The sequence below is a fragment of the Cucurbitaria berberidis genome, assembly GCF_010015615.1.
Source record: "Cucurbitaria berberidis CBS 394.84 unplaced genomic scaffold K460scaffold_1, whole genome shotgun sequence".
In the NCBI taxonomy this organism is placed as follows: domain Eukaryota; kingdom Fungi; phylum Ascomycota; class Dothideomycetes; order Pleosporales; family Cucurbitariaceae; genus Cucurbitaria; species Cucurbitaria berberidis.
This window is the reverse complement of record NW_024468935.1, coordinates 3,053,423-3,079,094: the sequence shown is the minus strand read 5'-3', so window position 1 is coordinate 3,079,094 and position 25,672 is coordinate 3,053,423. Positions and strand designations below refer to the sequence as shown.

General features: G+C 51.4%; 8 protein-coding genes and 1 non-coding gene across 9 annotated transcripts; 4 read left to right on the top strand and 5 right to left on the bottom strand.

Moving 5' to 3' along the window:
* Positions 1-2,676: 2,676 nt before the first annotated feature.
* Positions 2,677-2,749, top strand: K460DRAFT_t12. The gene has a single exon. It is a non-coding gene; the product is annotated as a tRNA-Lys (tRNA).
* Positions 2,750-3,640: 891 nt separating this feature from the next.
* Positions 3,641-4,435, bottom strand: K460DRAFT_273833 (BSP-domain-containing protein; the record flags this gene model as incomplete). Its single annotated transcript, XM_040927913.1, has 1 exon — positions 3,641-4,435. One exon carries the CDS (start codon positions 4,433-4,435, stop codon positions 3,641-3,643), a length of 795 nt encoding a protein of 264 aa, XP_040793290.1.
* Positions 4,436-4,789: 354 nt separating this feature from the next.
* On the bottom strand, positions 4,790-5,723 carry K460DRAFT_400767 (pyrimidine 5-nucleotidase; the record flags this gene model as incomplete). The annotated part of the gene is made up of 5 exons (XM_040936357.1): positions 4,790-4,956; positions 5,008-5,433; positions 5,532-5,567; positions 5,614-5,626; positions 5,673-5,723. 5 exons carry the CDS (start codon positions 5,721-5,723, stop codon positions 4,790-4,792), a joined length of 693 nt encoding a protein of 230 aa, XP_040793289.1.
* A 242-nt stretch (positions 5,724-5,965) lies between these two features.
* On the top strand, positions 5,966-8,880 carry K460DRAFT_361489 (uncharacterized protein). The gene is made up of 2 exons (XM_040932471.1): positions 5,966-7,046; positions 7,332-8,880. The coding sequence occupies exons 1-2, from the start codon at positions 6,127-6,129 to the stop codon at positions 8,623-8,625; spliced, it is 2,214 nt and encodes a 737-aa protein (XP_040793288.1). The 5' UTR covers positions 5,966-6,126; the 3' UTR covers positions 8,626-8,880.
* Positions 8,881-9,614: 734 nt separating this feature from the next.
* On the top strand, positions 9,615-13,295 carry K460DRAFT_361488 (uncharacterized protein). The gene is made up of 5 exons (XM_040932470.1): positions 9,615-10,174; positions 10,234-10,506; positions 10,571-11,032; positions 11,086-11,964; positions 12,021-13,295. The coding sequence occupies exons 1-5, from the start codon at positions 9,632-9,634 to the stop codon at positions 12,837-12,839; spliced, it is 2,976 nt and encodes a 991-aa protein (XP_040793287.1). The 5' UTR covers positions 9,615-9,631; the 3' UTR covers positions 12,840-13,295.
* A 278-nt stretch (positions 13,296-13,573) lies between these two features.
* K460DRAFT_361486 (Rhodanese-like protein) lies at positions 13,574-14,883 on the top strand. The gene is made up of 3 exons (XM_040932469.1): positions 13,574-13,965; positions 14,030-14,286; positions 14,376-14,883. Exons 1-3 carry the CDS (start codon positions 13,699-13,701, stop codon positions 14,590-14,592), a joined length of 741 nt encoding a protein of 246 aa, XP_040793286.1. The 5' UTR covers positions 13,574-13,698; the 3' UTR covers positions 14,593-14,883.
* A 40-nt stretch (positions 14,884-14,923) lies between these two features.
* K460DRAFT_302057 (P-loop containing nucleoside triphosphate hydrolase protein) lies at positions 14,924-19,662 on the bottom strand. Its single transcript, XM_040929894.1, has 9 exons — positions 19,326-19,662; positions 19,163-19,268; positions 18,971-19,113; positions 18,297-18,918; positions 17,857-18,236; positions 17,592-17,787; positions 15,800-17,530; positions 15,136-15,731; positions 14,924-15,073 (listed from the first exon to the last, which is right to left on the bottom strand). The coding sequence occupies exons 1-9, from the start codon at positions 19,527-19,529 to the stop codon at positions 15,047-15,049; spliced, it is 4,005 nt and encodes a 1,334-aa protein (XP_040793285.1). The 5' UTR covers positions 19,530-19,662; the 3' UTR covers positions 14,924-15,046.
* A 1,267-nt stretch (positions 19,663-20,929) lies between these two features.
* On the bottom strand, positions 20,930-23,728 carry K460DRAFT_372886 (potassium channel-like protein; the record flags this gene model as incomplete). The annotated part of the gene is made up of 7 exons (XM_040934541.1): positions 20,930-20,953; positions 20,990-21,547; positions 21,693-22,490; positions 22,600-22,844; positions 22,949-23,148; positions 23,312-23,449; positions 23,523-23,728. The coding sequence occupies 7 exons, from the start codon at positions 23,726-23,728 to the stop codon at positions 20,930-20,932; spliced, it is 2,169 nt and encodes a 722-aa protein (XP_040793284.1).
* A 470-nt stretch (positions 23,729-24,198) lies between these two features.
* Positions 24,199-25,595, bottom strand: K460DRAFT_302056 (electron transfer flavo protein-like protein subunit alpha). Its single transcript, XM_040929893.1, has 3 exons — positions 25,161-25,595; positions 24,938-25,106; positions 24,199-24,887 (listed from the first exon to the last, which is right to left on the bottom strand). Exons 1-3 carry the CDS (start codon positions 25,461-25,463, stop codon positions 24,310-24,312), a joined length of 1,050 nt encoding a protein of 349 aa, XP_040793283.1. The 5' UTR covers positions 25,464-25,595; the 3' UTR covers positions 24,199-24,309.
* Between the last annotated feature and the right edge of the window lie 77 nt (positions 25,596-25,672).

The window sequence follows — 25,672 nt, the reverse complement described above, 5'->3', positions numbered from 1 at the left end:
TCGCTGGCTCGCTGAAACACATATCCCGGTATCAGGTGGACATGATGTTTCGACAAATGCCCTCCAGTTTCTGAATTCCTTGCTTTTGCCCTGACGCGTAGAGCTTGCCTCGTATCAAGCGGGTGGAATGCAAATTTGATCCCTCCATACGCCAAACTTGTCATTGAATGTTCTCAGAATGTGCAGTCATAGTGTCCTAACCCTCGCCTGTGCAGACGGATCCGACTTTAGATCTTGTTCCTAGTCTCTGTCTCCACACTTTCGTTTGCTTGCAAGGTTCATACCTTCGGACAACGACGATCGCGAGAGAATGCGGCCTTCCCGCGACTGTCTTTGTATTGGTAATCGCCGAGAGCCAGGGTCACAACTACTCCGAAGTCATGGAGAGCTAGGGCCGAAAGCTCAGAAGGATTCAAGGGTCGGAGCTTATTATCCGCATGGCCACACCGCGGATGAATTACTGTTTGAGGAAGGATGGGGAGAAGTGCATACAACGGTAATGTGAAAGCAGGGCGAGCAGGGAATGCTGCGTGACGTAGCAGCAACCAGACTTGAGATGGCCGCGTGTTGAAGGATGCTAGTTACAGATTATTTCGGTAGAATGGGGAATTGACACTGGGCATGCAAGGAGGTTTGTGCCTTGGGGTTTGCCTTGCAAAGGCTAGCGAGCGGACCTAACGCCACATCCAAAAATAAGCGTTGTGCCAAGACACGATGTTTTCTATCGGATATTGGAAAAAACCAGGTCGGACAAATGGCATGCTGCAGTTGAAAGCGCATCACACATCAAACCTGAAAGCTGAATGCCGACAATAGAATCCTCTCAGCCGGCAGACTTTTTGCCATATCCAAATATGTCACTCATCATTACACTATCCACCATCCTCGTATATGTCTACTCATCTTCCGGCAACCTTTAGTTTCATAGGCTGGAAATATTTATGTCTACTACATCTATATTTTGCACACGACCAACCTGGAGCTATAGGATGTCACGCCCCTTCGTAACGAGATCTTTGACGCGACCTTACCCTTTCCAGCTGGACCATCCCAATTTGCAAAAAAACAACCTGAAGAGCCTTGTCCATGCCACGAACCAGTGTTTGCTTGTCCCAGTCAGAGACAAGGCCCCGCCATCGTACGTTAGCGAACCAGCATGACCCTGGCCATGGCCCGCACGAAGATGTGGCACGCTTGAAGTGAACTCGTACCACCTCGGATGAACAGCATTGAGGTGCTCTATTGAGTTCTCTGGCGAGAAACTCTTGTAGGTAGCCTTGAAGTCTACCTTGCGCCTCTTTAAATTAAGAAGACATTGATAGTGTGCATATGGATTCCTATCCAGATTGGTTTCAGGCCTGCAGCCCGTAGTCCAAAGTCGAGATCGGTGTGGCGTCTGCATGTCGCTTTTTACGGTTACTCGGAACACTCGTGTCACGAGCGTTTGTTTCTGCCTTCCTAATTATCACGGGCTTCGAATTTGACTTCTCGTTACTTGTGCTTTGTGCTTTAGCCTCGGCTACCGTTTGGTGCAAAGTGGGTTTCTCTTCTGCTCGGTTAACTGTATGCGCGTCGGCAAAGAAAAACTGAGGTGGAAGTGATATAACGGAAAATTTATAGGCCTCCGAAACGGAGCATTGGCATAATTAATATAGTCACTTATTAGGAAGTTCAGCTTCACATCATACGAGTGCAGTTGTTTACTTTGGAAGGCCGACGCGACCAATCCGCGCTGATACGGAGCATTGTGTTCCTCTCTGCTCCCTATCGCACATTACGAAACGATTCACGGACACATGTCACTGTCACGGCGTCTCCGACGACTCGTCGATGTGCATTGCTAGTCTGCCTCGTAAAAGCAACGCGGCCGGCCAAAAATTCTCCTTTCGCACTCGTACTCGCCAAAACTCGCCAAAGCACAAGTCGTCACATTAAGATTTCACGCGACCTGCTGGGATTCGCTCTTAGTCTCTGGATCCTATCAGGGCCTGCAACGAGGAGCTTACTGCGTTAGCATATCCGTCCAGGCTATCGAAGATGCTCCGCCACAATGTTTCTGCTACCCGCTGCTCCAGGGATGACTGTGTGCGTGTCGCGGCATGGGCGGCCCTTAGTGGTTTCTGCATAGGGAAGAGTTGCCCCGTTGCCCTGCGCGCCGTTAGAGCACGAGGACTCCATGGTGTAGGTGTTGCAGATGCCTGGTCGGGTGTCTATGCCTTGCAAGGCAGACAAAAATTATAGTGCCAGTGATGCATTGCATTCGATAAATACCTCAGCTCTGCTTTCCAATTCGAGAGGTGGTGGCACTCCGCTTAGACACTGTTGGATAATCGCTTGATCATGAGTCTTGAATGCGATATGCAAGCAATATGTTGGCAGCTCATTTACGAGCAATGCTTGGAGTCGTGTTTGTCCAGGAAGTAGTGCTGCCAAGATGCCCATTGTTCTGTGAAAATAGTCGCTTGCTAATCTGCCGCCTGTTACCCGCCGCCGGCCACCAGCGGACCCACATCAAAATTTATTTCTTCAACCAAGCGTGCAACATGAATTCCCAATCAACTGATATCCTCATCGCCCTCGCCTGAACAGCTTCCTGGCGCTGAGTCGTTGACATAGATACGATTGCGAATATAAATCACAAGATTCGTCAGTCCTCCATCAATCAAGCAACAACAAGCCCGGCTGGCACAATCGGTAGCGCGTGAGACTCTTAATCTCAAGGTTGTGGGTTCGAGCCCCACGTCGGGCTGGTGTATTTCTTTTTGCTTCTGTAGAGTTGTGGTGGTGTTGGTGACTGTCTGGGCCGGGTTGGGTGAACGGCGGGTGCACGTGACCCCATTTCTCCACGTTTTCCTTCTGCGCACCTCCACGGCCTATTGGATTCATGTTTTTGAGCCAGTCGGATACTGAGTACTTACTACCGTCTACTTCCAAAGGCAATACGGGCGGTGCGCCTCCACCCTCGCACTGGTAGTTGGGCTATGTCCGCAGCCCGCGAGATAACAGAAGCCTCAAACCCAGACGGTGGGTTCACACGGCGACGGCTGAACAATGCAGAAAGACGACCAATCTTAGGTCTCTGAGGACATCTGTGGCGCATTGCATAGCGGTGCAACATCTCGCAACGCAGATCGCATATGCGTGGACCCGCGTAGTGCCATCACTGCCGCGCCCATGTTGACGATATCTGGCGCACGACAGAACCGAAGGCTCGGAACAAGGCTAAGTGAGACTGTGTTGAGGCGTCCAGCCTTTCTCACTAGCGGAACCAGGTGCAATCCCTATGGAGTAGTAAAGCAGTACCCGGATAGTAGCTAAACCGCACCTCCGCCTCTCGGAGTCGACAAGGCTGAATCTCTGGTACCAGAATTGTGTAGGTCCCTTAGATTCTCCTAAGTATCTGCTCTTTAATCGAAAATTGTGAAGGATGCTGACGCGTATAGGCTGGTTCTTCAGAGCCGCCAAAGAAGGCAGACCAAGAATGCGTGGTCACTCGGACAATACGGACGGAATTGGGGCCCACCCCGCATACCCCTCATGTGTAGTGTCGCGCAAATGGTTTACGGGCCTTCGGAGCCTTTACAACCAAATGTTCTGGGTCTTGAAGTATGTCTGCATGGATTCACGGCTTCCGTGCTCTTTATTTGCAATCTTCTAGACTCTTTTTGTACTCCTTCCACAAGTCCTTCACGCTCTTACCACAACAACTGTACCACAGACGATCAGCATCGTACTTGCACTCTTTAAGTGCCTGGTTAATTCTCCTGACTACATCTTCACCATGCTCGTTTTCCAACCACTCCAGGAAGTATCCCGTCCGCTCATAACCAGCGTCCCAATCGCAGTCCCCGTGTCGTTTCCAATGCGGCGGCGCGAAGCCGGCCTTCAAGCGCACCCAGTCCGCAACCCCTTCTGTTAGGCCCACGGGTGCAGTACCGAACGCACTGTGCTGCCAGCAGTGTACCATCTCATGTACTAATACACCTAGCATCTCTTCCTTTTGACGCGATTCAGATATCTGCGAGATGTACTTTGTATTGATGTGTATCTCCTTGTGGTCGTCATCGATGTCTCGGCCGGTCGTGTACGCCACGCCATCCATGTCCCGTAGCACTAACGTAACCGATCGCGTTGGTGGTATACATGACGTACTCAGCCCAGTATAGAGGTTCTTGAGTACTGTATCGACTGCATGTTCGAGGGATTTGGAGGCGTGTACGAGGCGGAGGAAAGCGCGGGTGCCTTCTGACGAGAGATCGCGGATTTCGAGGCGGAGGAGAGGTTTGCGTTGGGGTATGACTTTTGAAGTCAATATAGCCTGTTCGGCTCTTTCGACATGGGAAGTGTTGTGCTCGTTGTCGGTGTTGAATGGGTGGGATGGAGGTAACGCGGAGGACTGTGGGGCTGGTGGGGTAGAGCTTGAGGAGGGAGACATGGTTTGGAAGAACTTTGGCATCCTAGAAGTGTTTGAAGATCGAGAGTATCAAGCGTGAGAAAACACGTATGTTAAAAGGAAGCTAGAGTAGTGTTGCTACCTGGTTTAGAGGTGATTGAGGTGTCATGACGCTTCCTCGGGCTTAGCTCATCGATAAGATAAGCTAGCGCCGAAGGCATTCGTGCTTCTATAGTTTTGTTGAAGGAGAGAGACATCTATATGCTCTAACCGCGTATCTATGACCAGATTAAATCATTGAGACCATGAAACTGAAATCGTAAATGCGGTGTGTGTATCATCCCATCTATCTGGACAGCCCATGCTCTCCCACATTGTCCCCTCAACGTCCCCTGACTACTCTGAGCTTTTGAAGACCTCTGGGAAAATCGTTCGTAGTTCCTGTAAACTTCTGATCTGGTACTTGCTGGCTTGCTGAGGAGGTGGAGCATCGGCTTTATCCAGCAGATGCGCTACTTTCCAGCCGCGTTCGTCAGCTGCCTTGCAATTGATGTAGGAGTCGTCTAGTAATAGATTTAGCACAGGTGAATTACCATGTCAATTTCATCTCTTACCGACAAAGTAACAGTTCTGGTTCGATTTTATGCCAGCTTCTTGCATCGCCTTGTCAAACATCTCCACATGCGGTTTGCAATAGAACTTCTCCGATCCATAATCGCAGTACGTCATGCCTTCAAACAGATCATCGATCTTTAGCAGCTTGACGACCCGCTTTCCATGCGTGATGTAGGCATTCGTGAACAGCCACAACCGGACTTTGCTGGTGTCAATGTCCTCGATCAGCTTGCGCAATTCTTTGTCAGGCTTAATGACATTCTCAAGGGGAAGGGCGTCGTCGACCTTGCTGTTATATTCCAGGGCATTGACCTTGTGGTGCCGGACAAGCCCCTCGATAGCAAGACCATATTCGCGATAGTACTTGTAGTGAAGTTCGTTGGCATCCTGCTGAGATAGGCTTAAGTGATCCTCGAAGAATTTGTCTATAACTCTGTTAATGACTGCCAGGTTTACTGCTTTGCACCGAAAGTGATCCTATATGGCATGCGAGGATACCAAACATAGCACGTTCATTACGTACCTATCAATGTGGCCATCATGCGGTGGATGTCAAGGCCTGGTATCGTTAATGTCTCCTAAAGCAGATTGCCCTGTGAACACACTCTTAGGATAAAGCTGTTCGTGTTAATTAAATTCATGTTGTAAATTTCAAAATACCTACGCAGTTATCGATGTCAAAGAAGAAGACTGGCTTTTCACCCTCGCCCGCCATGTTGCTTAATGGTGTTGGGTTAAACGTTGGGTTCTTGGGGCGGCTTGTCTATAAATAATAGTTGTGTGGTATTCCAATGTCTTCGGTTTGATAGGGAGGGTTTCAGGCCGTATTAAATGCAGAGGGCGAAAGAGTTTATGGAAGGCGCGATGAGTACATCAGGACTATTTTGAGTCTAGTGTCTTGGCGTCCGACATCGATTTTCGAACGCGTTGGCTCGCTCTCCTGCCCCATCACTGGCACACCTGCGCCGCACCTCTTCTTCATCAACCTCAACCACAAAACAAGAGCGCGTGTTCCTTGTATTTGTATAATCACGACTTGGAATTGATATACTCTTCTAGTTGGTGTCTGTATTACGATCTAGCGTCGCGGAGCGTCGTAGGGTATACCAGTCGTTTCAATGTCGACAGCCGCAGTACCGTCGCCTTTGCTGAACGGCGCCAGCGTAGTACCCGCAGAGGTACTTCGCGAGGCCGATTTTCTACAACAGCTTTTGCAGATACGCGATCAAGTGCTTGCTAGCAAACACCCGCGCATCCACCTACCCGCGAAAGTAATTGAACAGGTTACACCGCGTTTCCCACAAACTACGTCTAGACCCACGATCAACGGCACATCAAATGGAGTCTCATCACAACTATTTCCTCCGCGCCCGGAGAGCTCGCTTCAGCACCCTACGTCTCCTGTCCCACCTACACAGCGACCCTATTCGGCAACCTCATCTTCCAGCATCGATCCAGTCTTGCTTACAAAGTCTGACCACCTTATCAGGGCAGAACTGCAGCTCAAGCGGCAACAGATAGAACGGCTTCTCAAGGACCAGTTTGACAAAAAGGGTCGTGGCAACGATGCAGAGGAGCGGGAAGCCCATATCAATGTGGAGCAGTGCCTTATTCAGGCTCATCTGCGTGTCCCACCTATATCTGGCTTACCTTCTACGACTAACAACAGCGATGGTGTGGAGTCCTTTGACGAAAATTCATATTACTCTAGCAAGGCCGACAGTTGGTCGTCAGAGGAGGTTGATCCCAATCAGATCACCAAAACTGATGCTGCAGGTCCACTCACGTCACAGGCCAAGCAAACTGTCAAGCCAGTCACTGCCCAATCCCATCCTACTGAGCCTACAGTGATTGATCTCGATGAAGAGGCTTACGAGCCTGCCGATGACATAGAGATCTATGAGCCTGAGTCTGTACTGCTGCATGAGGACCCAGAGGAGGAAGACTATTCACCCCCTCCGGCTGATACCGGCCCAAGTGAGCCTCTTAGGGGCCGAGCACGGGACCGTGGCATTGTAAATCAGGGCGGCACAAACGGGTATGAATTTGGCATTTTCTTTATCTTCTCCCTCTCCTTGCTTGAGCTCCTACATACAGGCTTCGAAAAGGTATTTCTTCTTAGTAATAAGAGGGAATTATCTCGCACCCGGAATCAAGCAAGTACCAGGGGACCTTCGAAATGACTCGACATCTTACATCAGGCACAGCTGGCCTGATCACATTTGGGATCTCTAGGCCATGCGGTAGCGATACTCCCCCATACATTGGAATCGCCTGACTTGGGCTGGTATTGATAAGTTCCAGAGTGCTAATAATTTTGTAGGTCGTCTCGTCGCCAAAGCCCGACTGGCCCCGCCCCTCCACTTCACAACCCTCGCAAGCGGAGAAGGGAGGAAAAGCAGGCGGAGAAGCGGCGGCAACAACAACAACAACAACAACAGCAACAGCAACAGCAACAACAACAAGCCAATAAGCGTACTGTCCACTCGCCGGAGCCTTATATAAAGGAGGAGCCCCAATCGCCGCCCCCATTCTCGGCTTATCCTGATTCGCAACCTAGTAAGCGGCGCGCTCTTCAACCCATCCCTACCGATGTGGAGGTCTTGTCTCCACGGGAGGATGCTAGGATACAGCCTGTCTACTACCGCGAGCCAGAAGCATCATCACGCCCGTATCGTGAGTACGAGGAGCCATCTTCGCCGTCCGTCATACGTGTACCGCAACGGAAAGCGCAGCGCGATGACCAAGATCTGAGACGAGTCGCAAGCCTGCAGTACGCTCGACGACCATACTCTCCAGACGGTGGAGGTGGAGAAGTGTACGCGGTACCCGAGCCTCGCCAAGTGCGTGCGGCATCCCACGCGTTTGTAGATCGCCCCGAGCCACCTATCTACCGAGAAGCTTCGACCCGCCCATCAGCCGCACCGCGATATGTACGCGATCGTTCCCGATCTCCTGTTCATGAGTATCTGCCTCGACAGCAGTCGCCCATGCTCATGGCCCCACCCCCTCGCCGTATCGTGGTGGATCAATATGGCCACAAATATTATGCAGCACCCGTGGATGCGAGAGAATCAATGGCACCACCTAGCCGTCGTGTGGAAGTTGACCCTTACTACGAGCGTGCTGTGACACGAGAGCCAACAATGCGTGCCCCTGCTCGCACTGAGGTGTACGAAGACGACGGTGTACCGAGGATGCCTCCACCACCTCGACGGTATATGGAAGCGTCGGACGTTGAAATGATTGAGAGCCCGTCCTTCCGCCAGCGAGAGTCGTCGCGCCGCCCTGTGGAGGTGGAATACCGGCCAGTGCCGCAATATGAAGAGATGGGACCGCCACGCGAGTATGCGCAGAACCGAGCCTACAGTATGCGTCCGGAAGTGGTTCGTCGAGAGGTTCCGGAAGGTTATGTTCGCCACGAGAGCATCCAGCCAGGTTCAGTGCGCGTCTCACAGCCTCGATACCGGGAAGTCAGCATTGTGCACCAGGAGCCGTTTGATGATCGTCGGTACATTAATGCACCGCAAAGTAGACGGTATGTTGAGGAAGGAGCTATTGAAGTTGGGCAGGAGTCATACCAAGCGGAGCCGCGACGGGTCTATACTCGCTACTAGCCATGGCGTAGAGGAGAGTTGTAATGTCCAGTTCAGCGCTGGAGGTGTAAGGATAGCTGTTTGATGCATTGGGTTGGGAAAGGGTGTTGATATTAGTGTAGTAGTTTGGGCCCGTAGTACCAGAGTGTGAGGGTTGGATAGCTCATGTTCACGCAATTATAGTATTCATAGCTAATGATATCCATGCCATGGTTGACAGCCTCGTGCAGGAGATGCTATTATTTGCGTCCTCAGTCGACCAAGTTCTCGACTTGTCTGTTCCAACAAGGAACCTTGTGAGCGGCTACCCGCCTTGCACGACATAGCCTGTGGTACCCACGGGACTCTCGAAGGCTACATGGGCGTACCAAGGCGATGGAGGGCCGGCCGCAGAAGAGCCAGTTGCTACTAACAAAGCATGGTGGAATGCTGGACGATGGTCTTATTTGAAAACAAGTGTTGCTATTCTTGCCCGGCAGTGCGCTTGGGCTGCCTAGAGCTTGAGCAGCGATGATGCGGTAATGCAGTCCAGTATGGAGCGCGTCGCCTGGGTCCAGCCAGCTATGCTGCTTTGGCGATAGAGGTGCAGTGTCCACGGACCCACACGGCACGACAGCGATGGTCAAGCCCGACTCAGCGCAGAGAGAAGCGGTCGAAACACGGTTGCGGGCATGGCGAGACTGAGACAGGACTCGAGCCTGGGCTGGCCGTTTCGGGGGCGTGTGCAAGACTGGAGTGTTTGGGGTGGCATCGGTTCAGGGCAGGATCGCCTGGTGGGTGCTTGTGCTTGGGTGCAACTGGGTGTGTGGTGCGTATTTTGCGCCGTCGGTGAGTGGGGCCCGTGCGAGAGGCCTGCGCCAATCCCAAGTCGTCCTCTCTTCGTCACCTTGGCTCGACGCTCGTCTGATGCTTTGCTCATCATCAGTGAACCTCCGCCCTTCTCTTCGTCGTTCTCTGCTTCCCTCTCCACCCTACACCCGCCCGCCATCTCCCAGGGCGCTCCTCCCCACCCCACCCCACTCCCCCAATGCACAAGATATCAAACTTCACGGGCTCGGCCCGGCACGGCTGGGAGAAGATGGCCCCCTCAACCGGCTTCCCGTTCTCGAGGTCAAACCACGACCTGCCCGTCACAGCAGCTCCTATAAAGCGGCCCTCGACAGCCACTTCGGCCCCGCCCGTCATCCCGCCTGGCACCCAGGTCAACCTGTCGTTCAATGTCCCCTTTTCGTCGAATCTCGCTGGCCCGGACCCCGACGACATCATGTGGGCGAGTCCTGGGGCAAAGGCACGATGGAGCCATCCGGAAGGCACGGCAGAGGCCACGCCCACGCACAAGCTGCCCGTACACGCCCAGAACGTCGAAAACCTGCGCAACTTGTGTCGGGACGTGAGCGACTCAACAGAGGGACGCGTCTCGGCCACGGTCACGTCCGCCGAATCGAAGCCGCTACCCGGTCTGCAGCGAGGGCCTTTGCGCGCCCTGGTGACGAATGTGTGCCTGTCGGGCGAGCTGGAGATTGTAAACTCGATGCGGTGTAAGATACTGAATTCGACGCCCATTTCTCTGGTAGGCTTTCCGCTGCAACTTGGCCATGGCGCTCACCACTTGCTGACTTCTTGGCACAGCGCTCCTCGTTTGTCGATATTGACTCGCAGCTCATCATTGACCCGCCCTCGCAGAATGTCAAGGGTGCCGTGCTCAATCAGCTCGACCTCATCTCCAAGACGACCAAAGCTGACATTTTCTTGTTGATGCCCAAGCAGCCCGACATCGAGACGGCCAGCTTTCATGGCAACATCGACTCGGGAATGGACCCGCGCCTGCGCTGCGCCATCTACGGAGACCTCGAGACCATGGAACACGCAAAGACGCGCGTGCTCATCATGATTGACCAGATCGTGAGTCCCGGGTGCCCTGCAGCTGTCTCGCTGGCCCACAATAGCTAATTCGCAATCCCCACAGCTCAAACGATACGTCGATACCATGAAGCTCGAGCTGACCATGCATACGTTGATTTGTGGGCGCGGGCGTAAGAACATCAAGATGATCGAGTCTGCCACAGGCACCGCCATCTACTTTCCTCCGCCATTTCCTCGCTTGTTTGGGTACACGCCCAACGGCGCTCAGCGGAGACCCGATGACCTCGTCTATATCACTGGGGAGAACTCTGAATGCATTCTTCGCGCCAAGCAGCGCCTGCATGATCTTGTCATGTCGACCAAAGTCTTCGTGAAGCCTGTCATGGTGACTGACACCAAGCTTGACGCCATCCTGCTCGAACGTCTGGACAAGGTGCGCAAGATTATTGAGAACAATGGCTCCTATATATTGCTGCCACCTCTTGGCGTCCAGCGAGGCGTTGTCCGAGTCCAGGGCACTGATGTCTTGCACGTCGAGCGCACGGTGCGCGAGTTGATGCAGCTCGTAAGTCAAGGCTACTTCTCGACGCCAATTCAATGTATACTCACAAACAGCAGGCTGGCCAATTCTACAGTGCCTCGTGGTTCATCACTCACCCTGATCCCACACAGCGTCCCCCTACTTCAGCTGATGTTCGCGCCATGCTCTCCGATATTTGCATCAACTCTGGCGCTGAAGTCAGCTTCGAAAAGCTCAATTTCCACATCTACGGATCCGACGACGCTGTTAGGGCGGCACTAATGGTCATTAGCAACATTCCCTTCGTGAAGAAGTCGCAGTACAACATGAGCGTCAAAATCGAGCTTGCCAACGAGCACAAGGAGTTTGTCAGCGGTAAGAAGAATGGCAAGATCAACAAGATCATGAGCCACAGTAGTGTGCAAATCGTCTTTGATGGTTTCAACGAATACAACTTCTACATTGTAGTCCGTGGCGCCCAATACGAGGCTACGAAGAATGGCCTCGACCTTGTTGAGCAAGAGATGCCTGCCTCGATCTCTTTCCATGTCCCCGACCAGTACCATAAGCGCATTATCGGTATCGGGGGCCAGCACATTCAACGTATCATGAAGAAGTACTCTGTCTTCGTCAAGTTCTCCAATGCCATGGACCGAGGCGGGTTCGGCAAAGAGGAAGATGATATCAAGGTCGATAACGTCATCTGCCGCACGCCTGCTCGGAATGCTCAGAATCTAGACTTGGTCAAGCAAGAGATCATGGACATGGTTGAAAAAGCCGACGCAGAGTTTGTGTCTGAGACCATCAACATTAACCGCTTGTATCACCGTGAGCTCATTGCTCGCTTAGACAAGATTGACGAACTGGAGAAGAAGTTCAACTGCAAGATTACCTTCCCCAGCACCGAGGAAGCGAGCGACACCGTTACTGTCTCTGGCCCTGAATACCAGGTGCCATTGGCAGTCGATGAGTTCCTGGTATGCTTTTCAATCATCTCTTGCTCGAATAAAAAACAATAGCTAATCAATTATAGGGCATGGTACCAGAGTCTCATGACTTGGCATTCCCGGCTACCACCGATCTTAGCGAGCACATACGCTCCCCCGAGTTCACGGCTGACATTCTTGAGAAGCTCAAAACTCAGCATGTAGTCGACGCGCAGCTCCAGGACGCGCAAACCGACACCATCGATGGCAAGGAAGAGCAGATCGAATCCTTCCATCTCGTGTTCACCAGGAACAATGCAGGTGGATTAAAGGACGCCATTGATTTTCTGCTCAACCACCTAGTCATGCACGGCTTAGACACGAACACCGTCCGCGGTGCTCTCCCTCGCCCCAAATCTGACTCGTTCGAAGACTCTTTGCCATTCTTCGAATCCAAGTTGCTCCAGCGAGCTGAGCCTGCCGTTGACAGCACCGACTCTCCCACTCGCTCCCACTTTGGTGATGACGAGCCTCGTGGCATGCTTGACCGGCTTCGCAAGCCTGGCAGCATGGCGTCATTCACGTCCATTTTCAACGGACGTAAAAACACCAACTCTCCAGGATCGCTCTTCAAGCATGCTTCGAGCAATGCTTCCAAGGCATCCCTTGCTAGTCTCGAATCCACGGGTAGCTACCGCAACCCTTGGAACGATAGCGGCATTAACCTCGCCGACGACGAGCACCATACCAATGGTTGGCCTATGCCAACCCCGCGCTTTGAATCCAAGTTTCCTTTTGGTTCCTCTTCAGCGGCGTCTGGGGACGTAACCCCCAGGTACGACCCGCGGGGCTCCGTGGACAGCGGCCGCCCCAGTACTTCTCATTCTGCATCTGGATACCCGGCTCCTATTGGGCCTCCTCGTTAAATGATACCATACTACTACTATACTATAACCGGCTTTACGAAGAATACCCCGCCACGCCTGCGCTTGTGTCCCATCTCGGTACCTCATGCGCGCGCTCTTTAGGCGACGAGAAAAGAATTATACCCCTTTTACTATACGGCGAATACGTAAAAGCCCTGTTTGGCTGGTTGTTGTTGTTTTGCGCTTGCTGCGGTTCTTGTTTTCTGTACGAGATTTCTGTTCTTGTTTTGGGGCGTTGTGGAATTCTGAATGATTCCCCCTTGGTGCAAAAAGAAATATACCAATTTGCTGCTTTGTGGATTTCTGATGTTTTGCTGCGTTATGTTTCTGGGTGCAAGATGGATGGATGATACCCCCGCTGCCGTGGTGAGACGGAATTAAGTGGGCTATGGCTGGTCTGCGGCAGTTACAGGGTCTCAGAAAGATGCGTGTGCGCGACGGCCTCACTCTCCGCCCAAGGTCTCTTGAAAGCCTTCCGCTGGCTCAAGGAAGGACTGTTGCGTTAGTATTGTTAGAGTGGATGGCAAAAGTTTTGGACGAGACGAGAGATACACAATAGACGAACGAAGCATACTCATACTCATAATGCCTGTCCCATTTATACCTTCGATCAACTAACGGCTCTTGCTCACGATCCAAAGGTGGGTATATAAAAGGTTAGCGTGCACGTGAACACCTGCACCCACATCGTTCGCGCAGAGTGACGTCGGCGATAATTTGTCTAGATCCGAGCTCCAACAGCTCCGCAACGTCAATCTTCGAAAGTTCCGAATCACCCCAGCTTTCATAACAACATACCACCGATATTAATACTCGAGTTACACACAAGTTGCTTTTTACGATTTCAAGTTGTGTAACAATGGCGTCTAAGCGCGCCGTTCAACTCCTCCGACTCCGCCCTAATGCCTCCTCAGTCGTAGGCCCGAGCCGCCCAACAGGACAATTGAGTTTTCAAACTGCGCGGGCACTTGGTGTTGCATCGTGGCCACAGCGCCAGCAAGTTTCCAAGAAGACCTTCGAGAGCGCATCAGACGGTGTGGACAGGTCTCAATTGGGTTCTGTACAGCGGAGATGGAACTCGCAAGCACCCGCAGACCAAAAGAGCAAAGTCTACGAATTCGAAGATGTACGCGTCGTCCCTCGTCCCTCTTTCCATCCATTCCCCAATATGCTAACACATACATACCCAGATCCTAGCCATCCTCGAGGAACCGTCCAACTCACGCCTCTTGATTGATGTGCGCGAGCCCCACGAGTACGAAGCCAATACGATTCCCACCGCGATAAATATCCCCGTTACCAGCCAGCCCGACGCGTTACTACTGGACGAAGAGGATTTCAGGGATAGATTTGGTTTTGCGAAACCGCCGACGAATAAGGAGGTTGTTTTCTTTTGTAAGGCGGGGGTGAGGAGTCGGGCGAGTGCGGGGATCGCGAAGCAGGCCGGGTGAGTTGATATCCTCTTGCAATATGACACGAAGAACGCCATACAACGGTCATTTTATCTCTGGGTTTTCTTGACTAACAGTATAATAGCTATACAAATGTTGGTGAGTATCGCGGGTCTTGGCTTGACTGGGAACGCCATGGTGGTCCGGGCACGAAGACTCCACCGCCGCCTGGGGGCTTGGGAGAACCTAAAGCACCTGTGAGCGAGACGAAACCTACGGATCAAACGGGATCAAGTGGGGTACAGGATCTGGGTCCGGAGGGACAACCAAAGTATCCGGATGGGGCTATGGGTAAGCAGTAGATGCGGAAAGGATCATTGGAGACGAGTTTATATTGAATCTGATCGGTCAATGGACATGGGTCAGAAATCTATTTTAGGTTCATCTTACAAGTAAAAATCCTGCTTCGAGCCCCTCAATACCCATTGAACTTGCCACGTACCAGTTGATCCTCATGCTAATAGCAATAAATGTGTGTTGATGGAGAGGGGTGAATTTTATGTGATATCTATATACATTACAAGCTATTTTAAGATCAAGAAGAGTTCCCCATATTGTTATATATTTTAGTCATTAATAGATGAAAGCCTGCGCGACATGCGATTGTAGACAAGCAAAGATTCGCTTTGCTGGGTGAGAAGGTGAAACATTGACAGAAATGGAAGAGGAGGTGTGTAGTACTTTTTGCATGACTATGCATGCCAGCGTGTGAAAAGAAGTAGTTATCCAGCTGCTGCGTGAAGCCACCTACGTGCGCTATCGGTCCAGAGCTTGAGCTTGACACTGCAACCGAATTCGTTAGCACGTATATCAAACACGAATGATAAAGATGAGAAGAAGCTTACCATCTGCCAGTAAACGCCCCTTTTCCTCAAAAGCGTCTGGTGATCACCACTTTCCAACACCGTCCCACTCCCCAACACAAAAATAACATCAGCTTTTTGAATCGTAGCAAGCCTGTGCGCGACAGCCAGAACCGTTCTGCCCCCTTCCCCGGCAGCGCGTTCAATAGCCTCTTGTACGAGCTTCTCGGACTCCGAGTCTAGTGAGCTAGTCGCTTCGTCTAGCAGCAACAACTTGGGTTTGCGCAACAGTGCCCGTGCAAGAGAAAGGCGCTGCTTCTGCCCACCAGATAAGCTCATGCCTTTTGGTCCGAGGCGCGTAGCGTAGCCATCTGGAAGCGAAGCGATGAAGTCGTGGATCTGCGCGTCGCGGCACGCTTGCTTGATGTCCTCATCCGTTGCAGTCTCCACGCTTAGTGCCACGTTCTCGGTGATACTTCCTTCGTACAGCGTGGGCTCTTGGCTAACGAGCGCGATTTGCTTTCTGTATTCTGATGGGTCGAGGGACGTAATGTCCTGGCCGTTGTACAGAATATGACCAGAATCTGCGTCATAGAAACGCTCTAGTAGGCTGATCGTGGTGGACTTGCCGCATCCACCTAAAGTAGAAGAGGTACGACGTCAGTGTATGTCTCACATGCAGTTTGAATATTAAGGGTGTACTTACTAGCGCCTACCAGGGCGGCGAACTGGCCGGGTAGAACCTTGATGTTGAGGTTGGAGAGGACGGGAACTTCGCGGGATTTGTAGGAGAAGTAAACATTTTGGAAATCGATACCCACACCCTCGGACGAGTCGTATAAAGGTGGGTATGAGGGCGAAAGAGCGTTCTGGGGCGGTCGCATACTAATGATTCGATTCGCTGCGCCAGTTGCCTGAGCCATGCTGGGGGCAACGGAGAACCACATTCCTGCCGCAATAGCACCTTGAATGGCGGCCATGTAGACGACCATGAAGTCGACGAGGCCGTATTCGCGCGATGCGAGAAGAGTACCGCCGTACCAAAATGCGAGCGCCATGCATGCTAGCTCGATACTATCACTTGCTGCAAAGACGAGAGTGCCGTACTTTGCACTTGCAAAGGCCTGTTTGACTTGGCCCTGGAGCAAAGTTTGATAGCGATCGCCGATGGTGTCTTCCATGATGAGACTGAGGACCGTACGGAAAGCGCCGACGGCCTCTGCAGCAAACTGGCTGCTGTTCTCGAACACTTTGGCGTTGTCTTTCTCAAACTGCACCTCCAACCGCATACGTACATATCCAGCAACGAGGATGAGCGGCATTGCAGAGCAGACACAGACGAGCGAAAGTTTCCAGCCATACACGAATGCAATGATGATCGAACCGACCAAATTGACAAGAGCAATAAGCGCAAAGGACATCTCCGTCGACATGAGCTGTTGGAGCTGTACGCAGTCTGTACTCAGCCTTGACGTCAGAGACCCAGGACTGTGGCCCTGATCATCAAAGAATGAAATACGCTTCCTGATCATATTGTCCAAGTATTCTTGTCGATAAGTCCGCGTCACCGCGACCGATATTAGATGCGATGCAACACCGAGGACAAAGTACGCTACTCCGACACTAGCAGCTAGTATACCGAACATGCCTGCCCAGAAGTTGCCTTTGCGGACAAGCTCGTCGCCGGTGAGTGTGAAGACGTTGATTAGGCTGGCAAAAAGGTAGGCTTGTAGTGGATACACGGCACCACCGCCCAGCACACCAAGGGCTGCGATGATGTACAGAACCCAGTGATGACGCTGTTCGGTGAGTAGGCGACCGAAGCTACGGAGTAGACCTTGGTCCTTGTATTCTTCTTCTTTCTCTGAACTCCGACTGCCGCGCTCATGGGCATCAGATTCTTCATCTTCGGCTGTCTTGGTTCTCTCGAGGGTGGAGTCTTTGGTATCGTGTTCTTCGGCTTCCATTACGAGTTCTTGGGCGTGGACTAAACCGTGGTAAACGCCAGCCTCGATCTTCAGCAGCTCGTCGTGAGTGCCTTGTTCGATTAGCTTGCCCTGCCGTAGCACGACGATCTTATCCGCTCGCTGGATAGTAGAAAGGCGATGGGCGATGACGATGGTTGTGCGATTCTTCGACACACGATCAAGCGCCTGTTGAACGATACGCTCCGTTCGCACATCGATAGCGCTCGTAGCCTCATCTAAGATGAGTATAGGCGGCTGCTTGACGATACTCCTCGCAATAGCGATACGTTGACGTTGGCCTCCAGAGAGTTTGATTCCGCTCTCACCGACAAGAGTCTCATAGCCTTGGGGTAATCGCGAGATGAACTCTTCAGCGTAAGCCTCGCGACATGCTTCTTCCACCATCTTCATTTTTTCCTCTTTGGGCAGATCCTCGTAACGTGTCCCACAGAGGCCGTAGGCAACGTTGTCTGAAAGTGAAAGGACGAAGTCAGCGTATGTCCCACGTGAAATTCGCACAAGGGAACTTACTGTATAGTGTGTCGTTGAAAAGGAAAGGTTCTTGCTGGACAAGGCCGATTTGTGAACGCCACCACTTCAGGTCGACATCATGAAGATTCGTCCCCCCAACTCTAATAGTGCCGGTACAAGTATTTGGCCCAAGATCAACCTTCTCTTCATCCTTCTTGGCATAGTCAGTAGCCTTCTTGGTGGCGTCTTTGTCAACCTTTCCCTTATCCTTTGAGGTACCGTTTCCAAACCATTTGGACTTTTTGGGCTTCTCCTCCTTCTTGACAGATAAATCAGCTGCCGCTGTGGGTGTGGGCTCATTGGGCGTTGTCGCTGCGGCAGTTGTTCCGAGAAGATCATACCACCTCTGAACGAGTCCGACAATGGTGGACTTTCCAGACCCAGACGGCCCAACAATCGCGGTCACTTTTCCAGCTTCTAGCTTCAGGTCAAGTCCCTCCAGGATCTGAACGTTGGGCCTACTCGGGTACGAGAATGCCACATTCTGAAATGTAATGTCGGCATCGGCGGTGATGTCAGGCTCCTTCAAGCCAGATGTATCTGGGGTGGGGGCGTCGATGGTTACGAATAATTCGGTGGCGGCAGTGGCGGCTTTCACTATGGCGAAAATAGGATTCGTCAACCGGCCAATGTACATTACAGCCACTGTAAGAAACGAGATAAGTCAGTGTATATCTTACATGCCTGTTGTGTGTGGACACTTACTCATGACAGAAAAGAGTACGACGGTAATCACGCCGACGTCAGGAATTTTGCCTTCGGTATACTGCTTGATGCCAAACCAGAAGGTAATAGCGAACGTTCCATACATGCTTATCATCGACGGCGCCATCATCAAGCCCATCAAAGGCGCGACTCGCCTCGAATTCTTAGCAGCCATGTCCAACATATGTTCGTGCTGTCTTGCTAGCTTAGCCTCTGCGCCAAATGCAACTACGATGCGGACGGAGGAGAACATCTCGAAAGCCATGGCTGAAGCATCATCGTGGTGTTTCTCGGTGATTTTATGCATCGTAATGAGAGGTGGGACAAGGAGTCCGTAGATGATCAGAATAAACGGAAGCGACGCCGAAGCAACTAGTGTAAGCAGCCAGCCTTTGATAAAGGCTACGACGTACATCCCAATTACATATGTAAGGGCCTGGACCAGCATAGCAAGATGCTGAGATATGCCGACCTGAATGGTGTTTGAGGAAGTTGTAATGCGAGTAGAGACCTTGCCAGGACTGACGGTATCGATCACGCTGACTGGCTGGGCGAACAAGGCTCGAAGGTATGCTAGGCGCAGAGCAGAAGATATTCGCAGACCGCTGATGCGGACAGTGAGCTGTTAAGGCTATGTCAGCGTTCTTGAAAGCGAAGCGTTGATGCATACTAACCAGGGAAATGTAAGACATTACAAACTTCGCAATGAATAGATAGACAATGAACAGCGCCAGTCTGTTGATTTCCGCCTGAAACTCATGTTTCGTGACTGTATTTCCAGGTAAAAAGTAGCCTGTGAAGTTGCCGACCAATTGGCCTGGGGAGAATCAGTAATGTAGCTTCCACCTTGGACGATTAGAGCATACCAAAGACGATATTCATCAGTGGCATAGCAATGCCAGATCCGATTGATGTAAGGCAACACAACCCCATCAGGAAGAAATCAAACTTGGTACCATAAGAAAGGACACGCTAATCAACATAAGTTAACAATGGGTTTACACCAACAAGAACGCGCCAACTACTTACGAAGTAGTTCTTCAAGCCAGCCTGAGGGACTTCCTTCGTCTTCGCATGCTTGCCCGTCTTCTCCTCCGCCAGATCAACAAGTTGGTCGTGCTCGGAAATTCCAGCTTTGAGGATTTGAGGATCGAGTGCAGCAGTCTCCGCCCCAGCGGTGGTGGCAGGTGGCGGCGGCGGTTTGCCCTCGCTGAAGGTACTCATGGCTGCCATGTAAAATCAAAATCCAGAGAAAAGAAGAACTCCTTGAATATTACAGATGTTCGCTGGGATGAAGGGAAGAATTGTGGCGTTGAAATGGGTACAAAAGTTGGTGCCTGAAAGTTGAAGTACGTTTGACCCCTGTCGGCTGCACCGTACTTCGTATCAGAGAGCGACTTGTATACGGCACGCGGCCAAGTCCAAACTCGCAATTTCAGCGCGAAAGCGGAAATCGCGGTGACTTTTCTAGAATGCAGCCAAGGTCATTGCCTAATTGCATCATGGCATGTGTCGCTTAGAAGAAGCAAGACACCCGTAGACACGGGTAATATGCGCTAGCTGCGCCTAGCCTCGCTTCGTCAATGTTGTTCCTAAACGAGCGACTACTTGCGAGCTGAAAGGGGTATCGCCGTATGGGGTACCCGGCATTCCGCACTTTTCGTCCATAGCGAATCACCACAAGATCAAGCTTGTCATCTAAGTCTTTCTGAGTCATAATCATGATGGCACGACAGAGAGGTGAGATGTCAGCATTGTGTGACCGGACGGCCCGCACACTGACCGTCTTTTGCGATGGAAGCGCTCCCAATGGCTCATTTCCTTGAATATCTCGAATCCTGTTGCCTTGCGAAAAGAAAAGAAAAACTGTTAGATTCTTTCCCTTTTTGGTTAAAAGTATGGCCAAGCCCATAAACTACCAGCAACTTACCCCTACCTCAATCATGCGAGAGAGCCTGAGGCCATGAATGGTTGAATTCTAAACTCATGATGAGTTTCGGTGTTTTGGGGTCCTCCCACCCGCGAATTGTAAGACGACCTAAAGGTAGCCGACTATGGTGGAAGGGAACTTGAGATGCGATACTTCCCACAACGAAGAAGGGTTTGTGGTTCAATTGCCTCTTACAAAACGTAGATACAAACTTCCAGATAAGGCACTAAATGACCGGGAGTATCTTTACGGCTAGTTCTCACTGCTCAACAACACTTCCATCTGACGTAGCATGTTACAATCCGCGCGAGTACTCCTGCACTGATGGAACCCGTGCTGAAGTGTTGTTATGGCCTGATAGTCGGGTATAGGGACCTGTCCTTCATTCTCATCCTGCCTTCTCAGTAGCTTGGTACAAGCCATGATGCCTCGTCATGCTTCTTCCAACCTATGAGTTTCTTCCTTTCATTCTACCAGGCCAAACCATCAAGGACGTCCATGTTTCGTTTGATTGAGACGAACTGGTGTTGCTAGCTGAATGTACCAAGCACCACATATTCTGCCATCCTGAGAACATCAGTTGGTAAGCTGTAGCGGCTAGTGGATTGCATAGGCCTCTTCACAAATCCTAAACAGGCGATAGGAAGAGGGCTCCGTTTGTGTAAAAATCGACCGGTATCCGCAGGGCCATTATCTTCAATACTCAAGTCGGTTCCATGGCTGCCGGCTGTATGGGAGCATCAGCTACCCTAGTTTGCATTACCCTCATGGCGATAATATCCTGCTGATCACAAGCCATCTCTTTCCTCTTCTCAAGCCTCACCAGACTCTCACACAGCCTCTCAAGTAGCCACTCACTCTCGCTCATCGTTGACATCATCGGACTGTCGTCGCCGATCCAGTCCCAATTTACCAATCCCTCTTCATTCTCATCCTCATTTTCAGCAGTAACAGTGCCTAGATAATGATTGAGGCGTTCGGGAGTGGTAAGACGAATCAAGCGGGTGAATTCAACCCACTCTTCGTACGAATACCGTTTTGGCTCTGATAGTCGAAAGTCGATCGAGACTTTCTTGATGCTAATTGCCAATCGTCTGGAAAGCGAAGCATGTGATGGTAATCTTGTCAAATCTTGCTCGGCTTCTGCAGCGAGCGTCACTATTGTTGGGTTCACAGTCGACTCCACATCGGCTGCTACTTCAGAGTCCTCGACATCTCGATCGGTAGGATCGGGAGTGACTGCAGTCGTTTCAGTTCGCGGATCTATTGTGTCGAAGCCTTTCTTTAGTCGCTTCTTGGCCGCTCTGGTCTCAATCCGGCGCTGTAGCCAGTAGAGCAACCATGGGTGTTTGTCAAGAAATGATCGCCAGATGCCCGTGAAAAGTTAGCAACTGCTTCTTTTGGAGGGGTCTCAGAGGCCTCTAGAACGTCCTGAAACAAATAAACATACCTTCTTTAGGCAATACCGTGAAATCTGCGACTTGATCACTCCATTTCTTGAACTTGAACACCACCGTATCACCCAGATCCGAGACTAGGATCGTCATCGTGGGTACGGCGATTAGACTCCATATAACAAAGAAGCAACGTCCTGCGTTAGACTTTGGTGCGAGGTCCCCGTAACCAATAGTGAGAAGGCTGATGTAGCAAAAGTACAGTGCCTGGAAGTAGGTCATCGCCTGGGTTTCTTTTTCCGCTTGCCAGAACACTATGGCTCCCACGCACCATAGCGTAGAAAAAGTAGCAACGGACCACATGAGCGCCATCCATCGCCTGAATTTCTTAGAACCAGCTTGGATCTGGCGCATTGCTTCGAACCGGTCCTTCTCTTCTTTCAGTAGAATGAGTTTGGGCTCCCTGCGTCTCTTAAGTGCTTCTGGGAACCCACGGGGGAACGAGGGTATATGTCGCATTGGCTCGTCCATTGCCGTCCTATACGGTCTAAGTTCAGTGGGAGCGCTGATTCGCGGGAATCCAAGCGTTCGCCTCCTAATAAGGCGGTGAGCTTCGTGTTCGCGGTGGCGGAAGTCGAAGCTGTTGGTCACAGTTCGCTCAAGGGCTCGTTCGCGCATGCGGTCGACGTGCTTTTGCACAATCTTCTCTTCTCCGAGCTCTCGGACGGCTTTGTAGAGTGAGGAGACAATGAGGGCGAGAGTTATGATGCCGCCGACTGAGTAGGGGAAGACGATGCCTCGGGCTACATCGGTAGTAGGGACGAGATCTCCAAATCCGACCGTCAAGATGGTTACGTCGCAGAAGTAGAGCTACTCACCATTAGTCTTGGAACAATACCCAGGTTCAAGTTAACAACTGAGAGATCGCTTGACCTCTGCAGTCGACTAAGCTAGTCACCAGGCTGGGTCAATTACTTACCCCGTCGCTGAAACCCCAGGCATCCTCGCCTGCATCTCGTTCGATCTTCGAAAACAGTGCAGCGCCGCCACCTAGCCAGATGAAGAATGCCATAGTTTGAAGAATAAGCGTGCGCTGACTGTCACTCAACGCAAAGTTTTCTGGGTAATGTCCCAAAAAGTAGCCGAGCATGTTGAACATCAATATCATCGAGCAGATGGTGTAAAACGTTGCCGCCGCGATGGCGTACCAGAAACCTTGGGTATCTGAATAGTATGTTAGTGAATATGTCTAATGTCAAGATGCCGATTGAGTCCCAAAATCATGTAGGCTGGAGTACTCCGCGCCACTTTGGGATATAGATACTTACAGCCTTCTTGAGGACGGTTCGGCGGATCATACATTTCCATGCATACAGTGATAGCTATCAGAAAGCCAGACGAGAGATACCAGAAGATGATGGAGGCTGGGAGGGCAACGATATATCGGATTCGTTGGGTAAAGTTGAGTAAGAGAAAGATATTGCCTAGGAAACCGCATATTAGGGACGCTACATTGATCCAGTAGCACCTGTGATATATTAGCAAATCACACGACCAAGCTGGATGTTGTAAGAAATTGATGTCTTGCAGTCATGATCAACGAGCTGTGAACTACCATGAGGCCAAGCACACATGGAGCTTCCCGACCTATGGCTTGAGTGTTGTCCCTTGGTAGAAAATATTGGACTTACCACCGTGGATCTGTATACGGCACGCCATCGAAATCCGGCACATGAACCCCATTGACATAGTTCGTCTGCCTCCAGCTCGTCACCAGCGCAGCAATAGAGCTAACATTAGCCAGCGGACCGAGAGTAGCAGCCAAAAGTCTGCAGCAAAATCAGAATCGATCCGACCGAACTTGATAAATGTCCTCAAATACATTCAAGATATTGTACTTACGGGATCCCCGTGCTAGCAAACCACCAATCACTCTCCTCTCCCTCTTTCCACCGCTTCCATACGGCCCACGACCTCTTGCCTTTCCTGCTCAAACTCTCATCTAGTTTCTTGATCCCGCTCTGATGCTCTTCCTGAACTCTTCTAGTGGCATCACTGCCATCGAATGGTGGCGGCTTCTCCGGCTCCTGCAGCTCTTCGCGCACCATCGTGAGCTCTATGAGGCGACAGACATCGTTCTACACAAGGACGTGAATGATTTCAGGTTGGTATATCAAAAAGGAGACATGGGGATGTGAAGGTCTCTAGGTTGCGATATGCGTAATGTTGACTGAGCGCTGAGCAATCGAGCCTACTCCGGAAACAGCATAGTGGGGATGAGCATACCTAGGTATCAAAGAAGAAAGAGAATAGCGCTGTGGAGAAGAGAGACGATGTAGTTCGGGGCGATGGTGAATCAGATCTATACTTGTGTTATATCTATCATGGACGCATTTGGCTACGGAAGTCTCGTGCAGCTGTCAGATGCAGGTGCATGTTGGCGCGTGGGGAAACGCGTGTATGTTAGCGTCGATCTTCAAGAGCTTGTAGCCATTGACGAGCGCCAAGCCTTTCGAGGTCAAGCCCGGAAATGCTTGGATGCTTGCAAGGGATTGCATTCAAGGACTGGAGAGTTTTGCAGATATTCAGGCTGAGCTGGAATTATACTTGCATACGGCTCTTGTGCCTACGTTTGACTTGGTTTCATTCTAAAGTATTTACAATATAAGCATTAAAGGCGGCACTTGGTTCATTGCGACTTTAGCTTCTCAGTAAGCTCAGGGACCTTGTCAAACAGATCACCAACTAGACCGACATCGGCAACCTGGAAGATAGGCGCATCGGGGTCCTTGTTGATGGCCGCAATGACCTTGCTGTCCTTCATACCCGCCAAATGCTGGATGGCACCAGAGATACCAGCACACAGGTAGAGTTGCGGCGCAACATTCTTTCCAGTCTGACCAACCTGCAAACTGTTGTCCGCAAAGCCACTGTCGACTGCTGCCCGTGAAGCACCAATAGCTGCACCGAGGGCATCTGCCAGAGGAGTGATGACCCTGTCGAACTCCTCCTTTGACTTCAGGCCACGTCCGCCAGACACGACCTTATCTGCAGAGCCGAGATCGGGGCGGTCAGATTTGGCGAGGTCTTCGGAAACCCATTCTGATAGAGCCTCGGCTTTGGGGTCGATGCCTTCTTCAACCGTCGCAGATCCACCCTCAGTCTCTGGTACTGGGAAAGCGGTTCCTCGGACGGTGATGATCTTTGTGCTGTCGGATGATTGGACGGTCGCGATGGCGTTTCCGGCGTAGATGGGCCGGACGAATGCTGTTACATGTCAGTACTATGGTTCAGTTTCCGAGCAGTGCCCGCCTTACTGTCCTCGCTCTCAATGCCGGTAATGTCTGAAATCTGTTGGCTGTCTAGGAGTGCTGCAACGCGTGGCATTATGTTCTTCCCGAAGGCTGAGTGTCCTGCAACAATGTGTGTGTATCCACCCTTCTTGATGTTCTCGACCAAGAGTGGCGCGAAGTTCTCGGGAAGACCCTGTCACGATACAGTCAATCTCTATATTCGGTATAGCCATTGGAAGCTGCTGACCTTGTCGTATGCTGCATTGTCGACGTATATTATCTTCTCAATGCCCTTTGCCTTTGCTGCCTCGTCTGCGACCGACTTGACCCCACTTCCGGCCAAGAAAGCTGTTATCGAGCCTCCAAGCTTGGTCCCTGCTGTGATGGCGGAGAGTGATGCTGGATTGAGCTTCCCATCTTTCTGTTCGAGGACGGCGAGCGTAGACGCCCATCGTGCGAAGGCGGAGTAGTGTGGGACTGCGGTGGGTTGCGATTGCCGCAGCTGCGTCCGCACAGTTCGGAGGACTGAGGTGCGTGTCGCGGAGAACATGATGGGTTGAGGTGAAGGAGACGCTCAGAAGAAGTACAATTGTCGACTTCAGAGGTGCAAAAGAGTGCGCCCGTACAGCAGTAGACAAGTAAAACTACATCCAAAAACGCGGAGAACGACGACCTCGGTTTGACCAGGTTGGTTAACCGGCGCTAGCCTCAGCCTGCGTTCGGGGAAATCCAAAGTCACATCACGTGATGAAGCTCCCT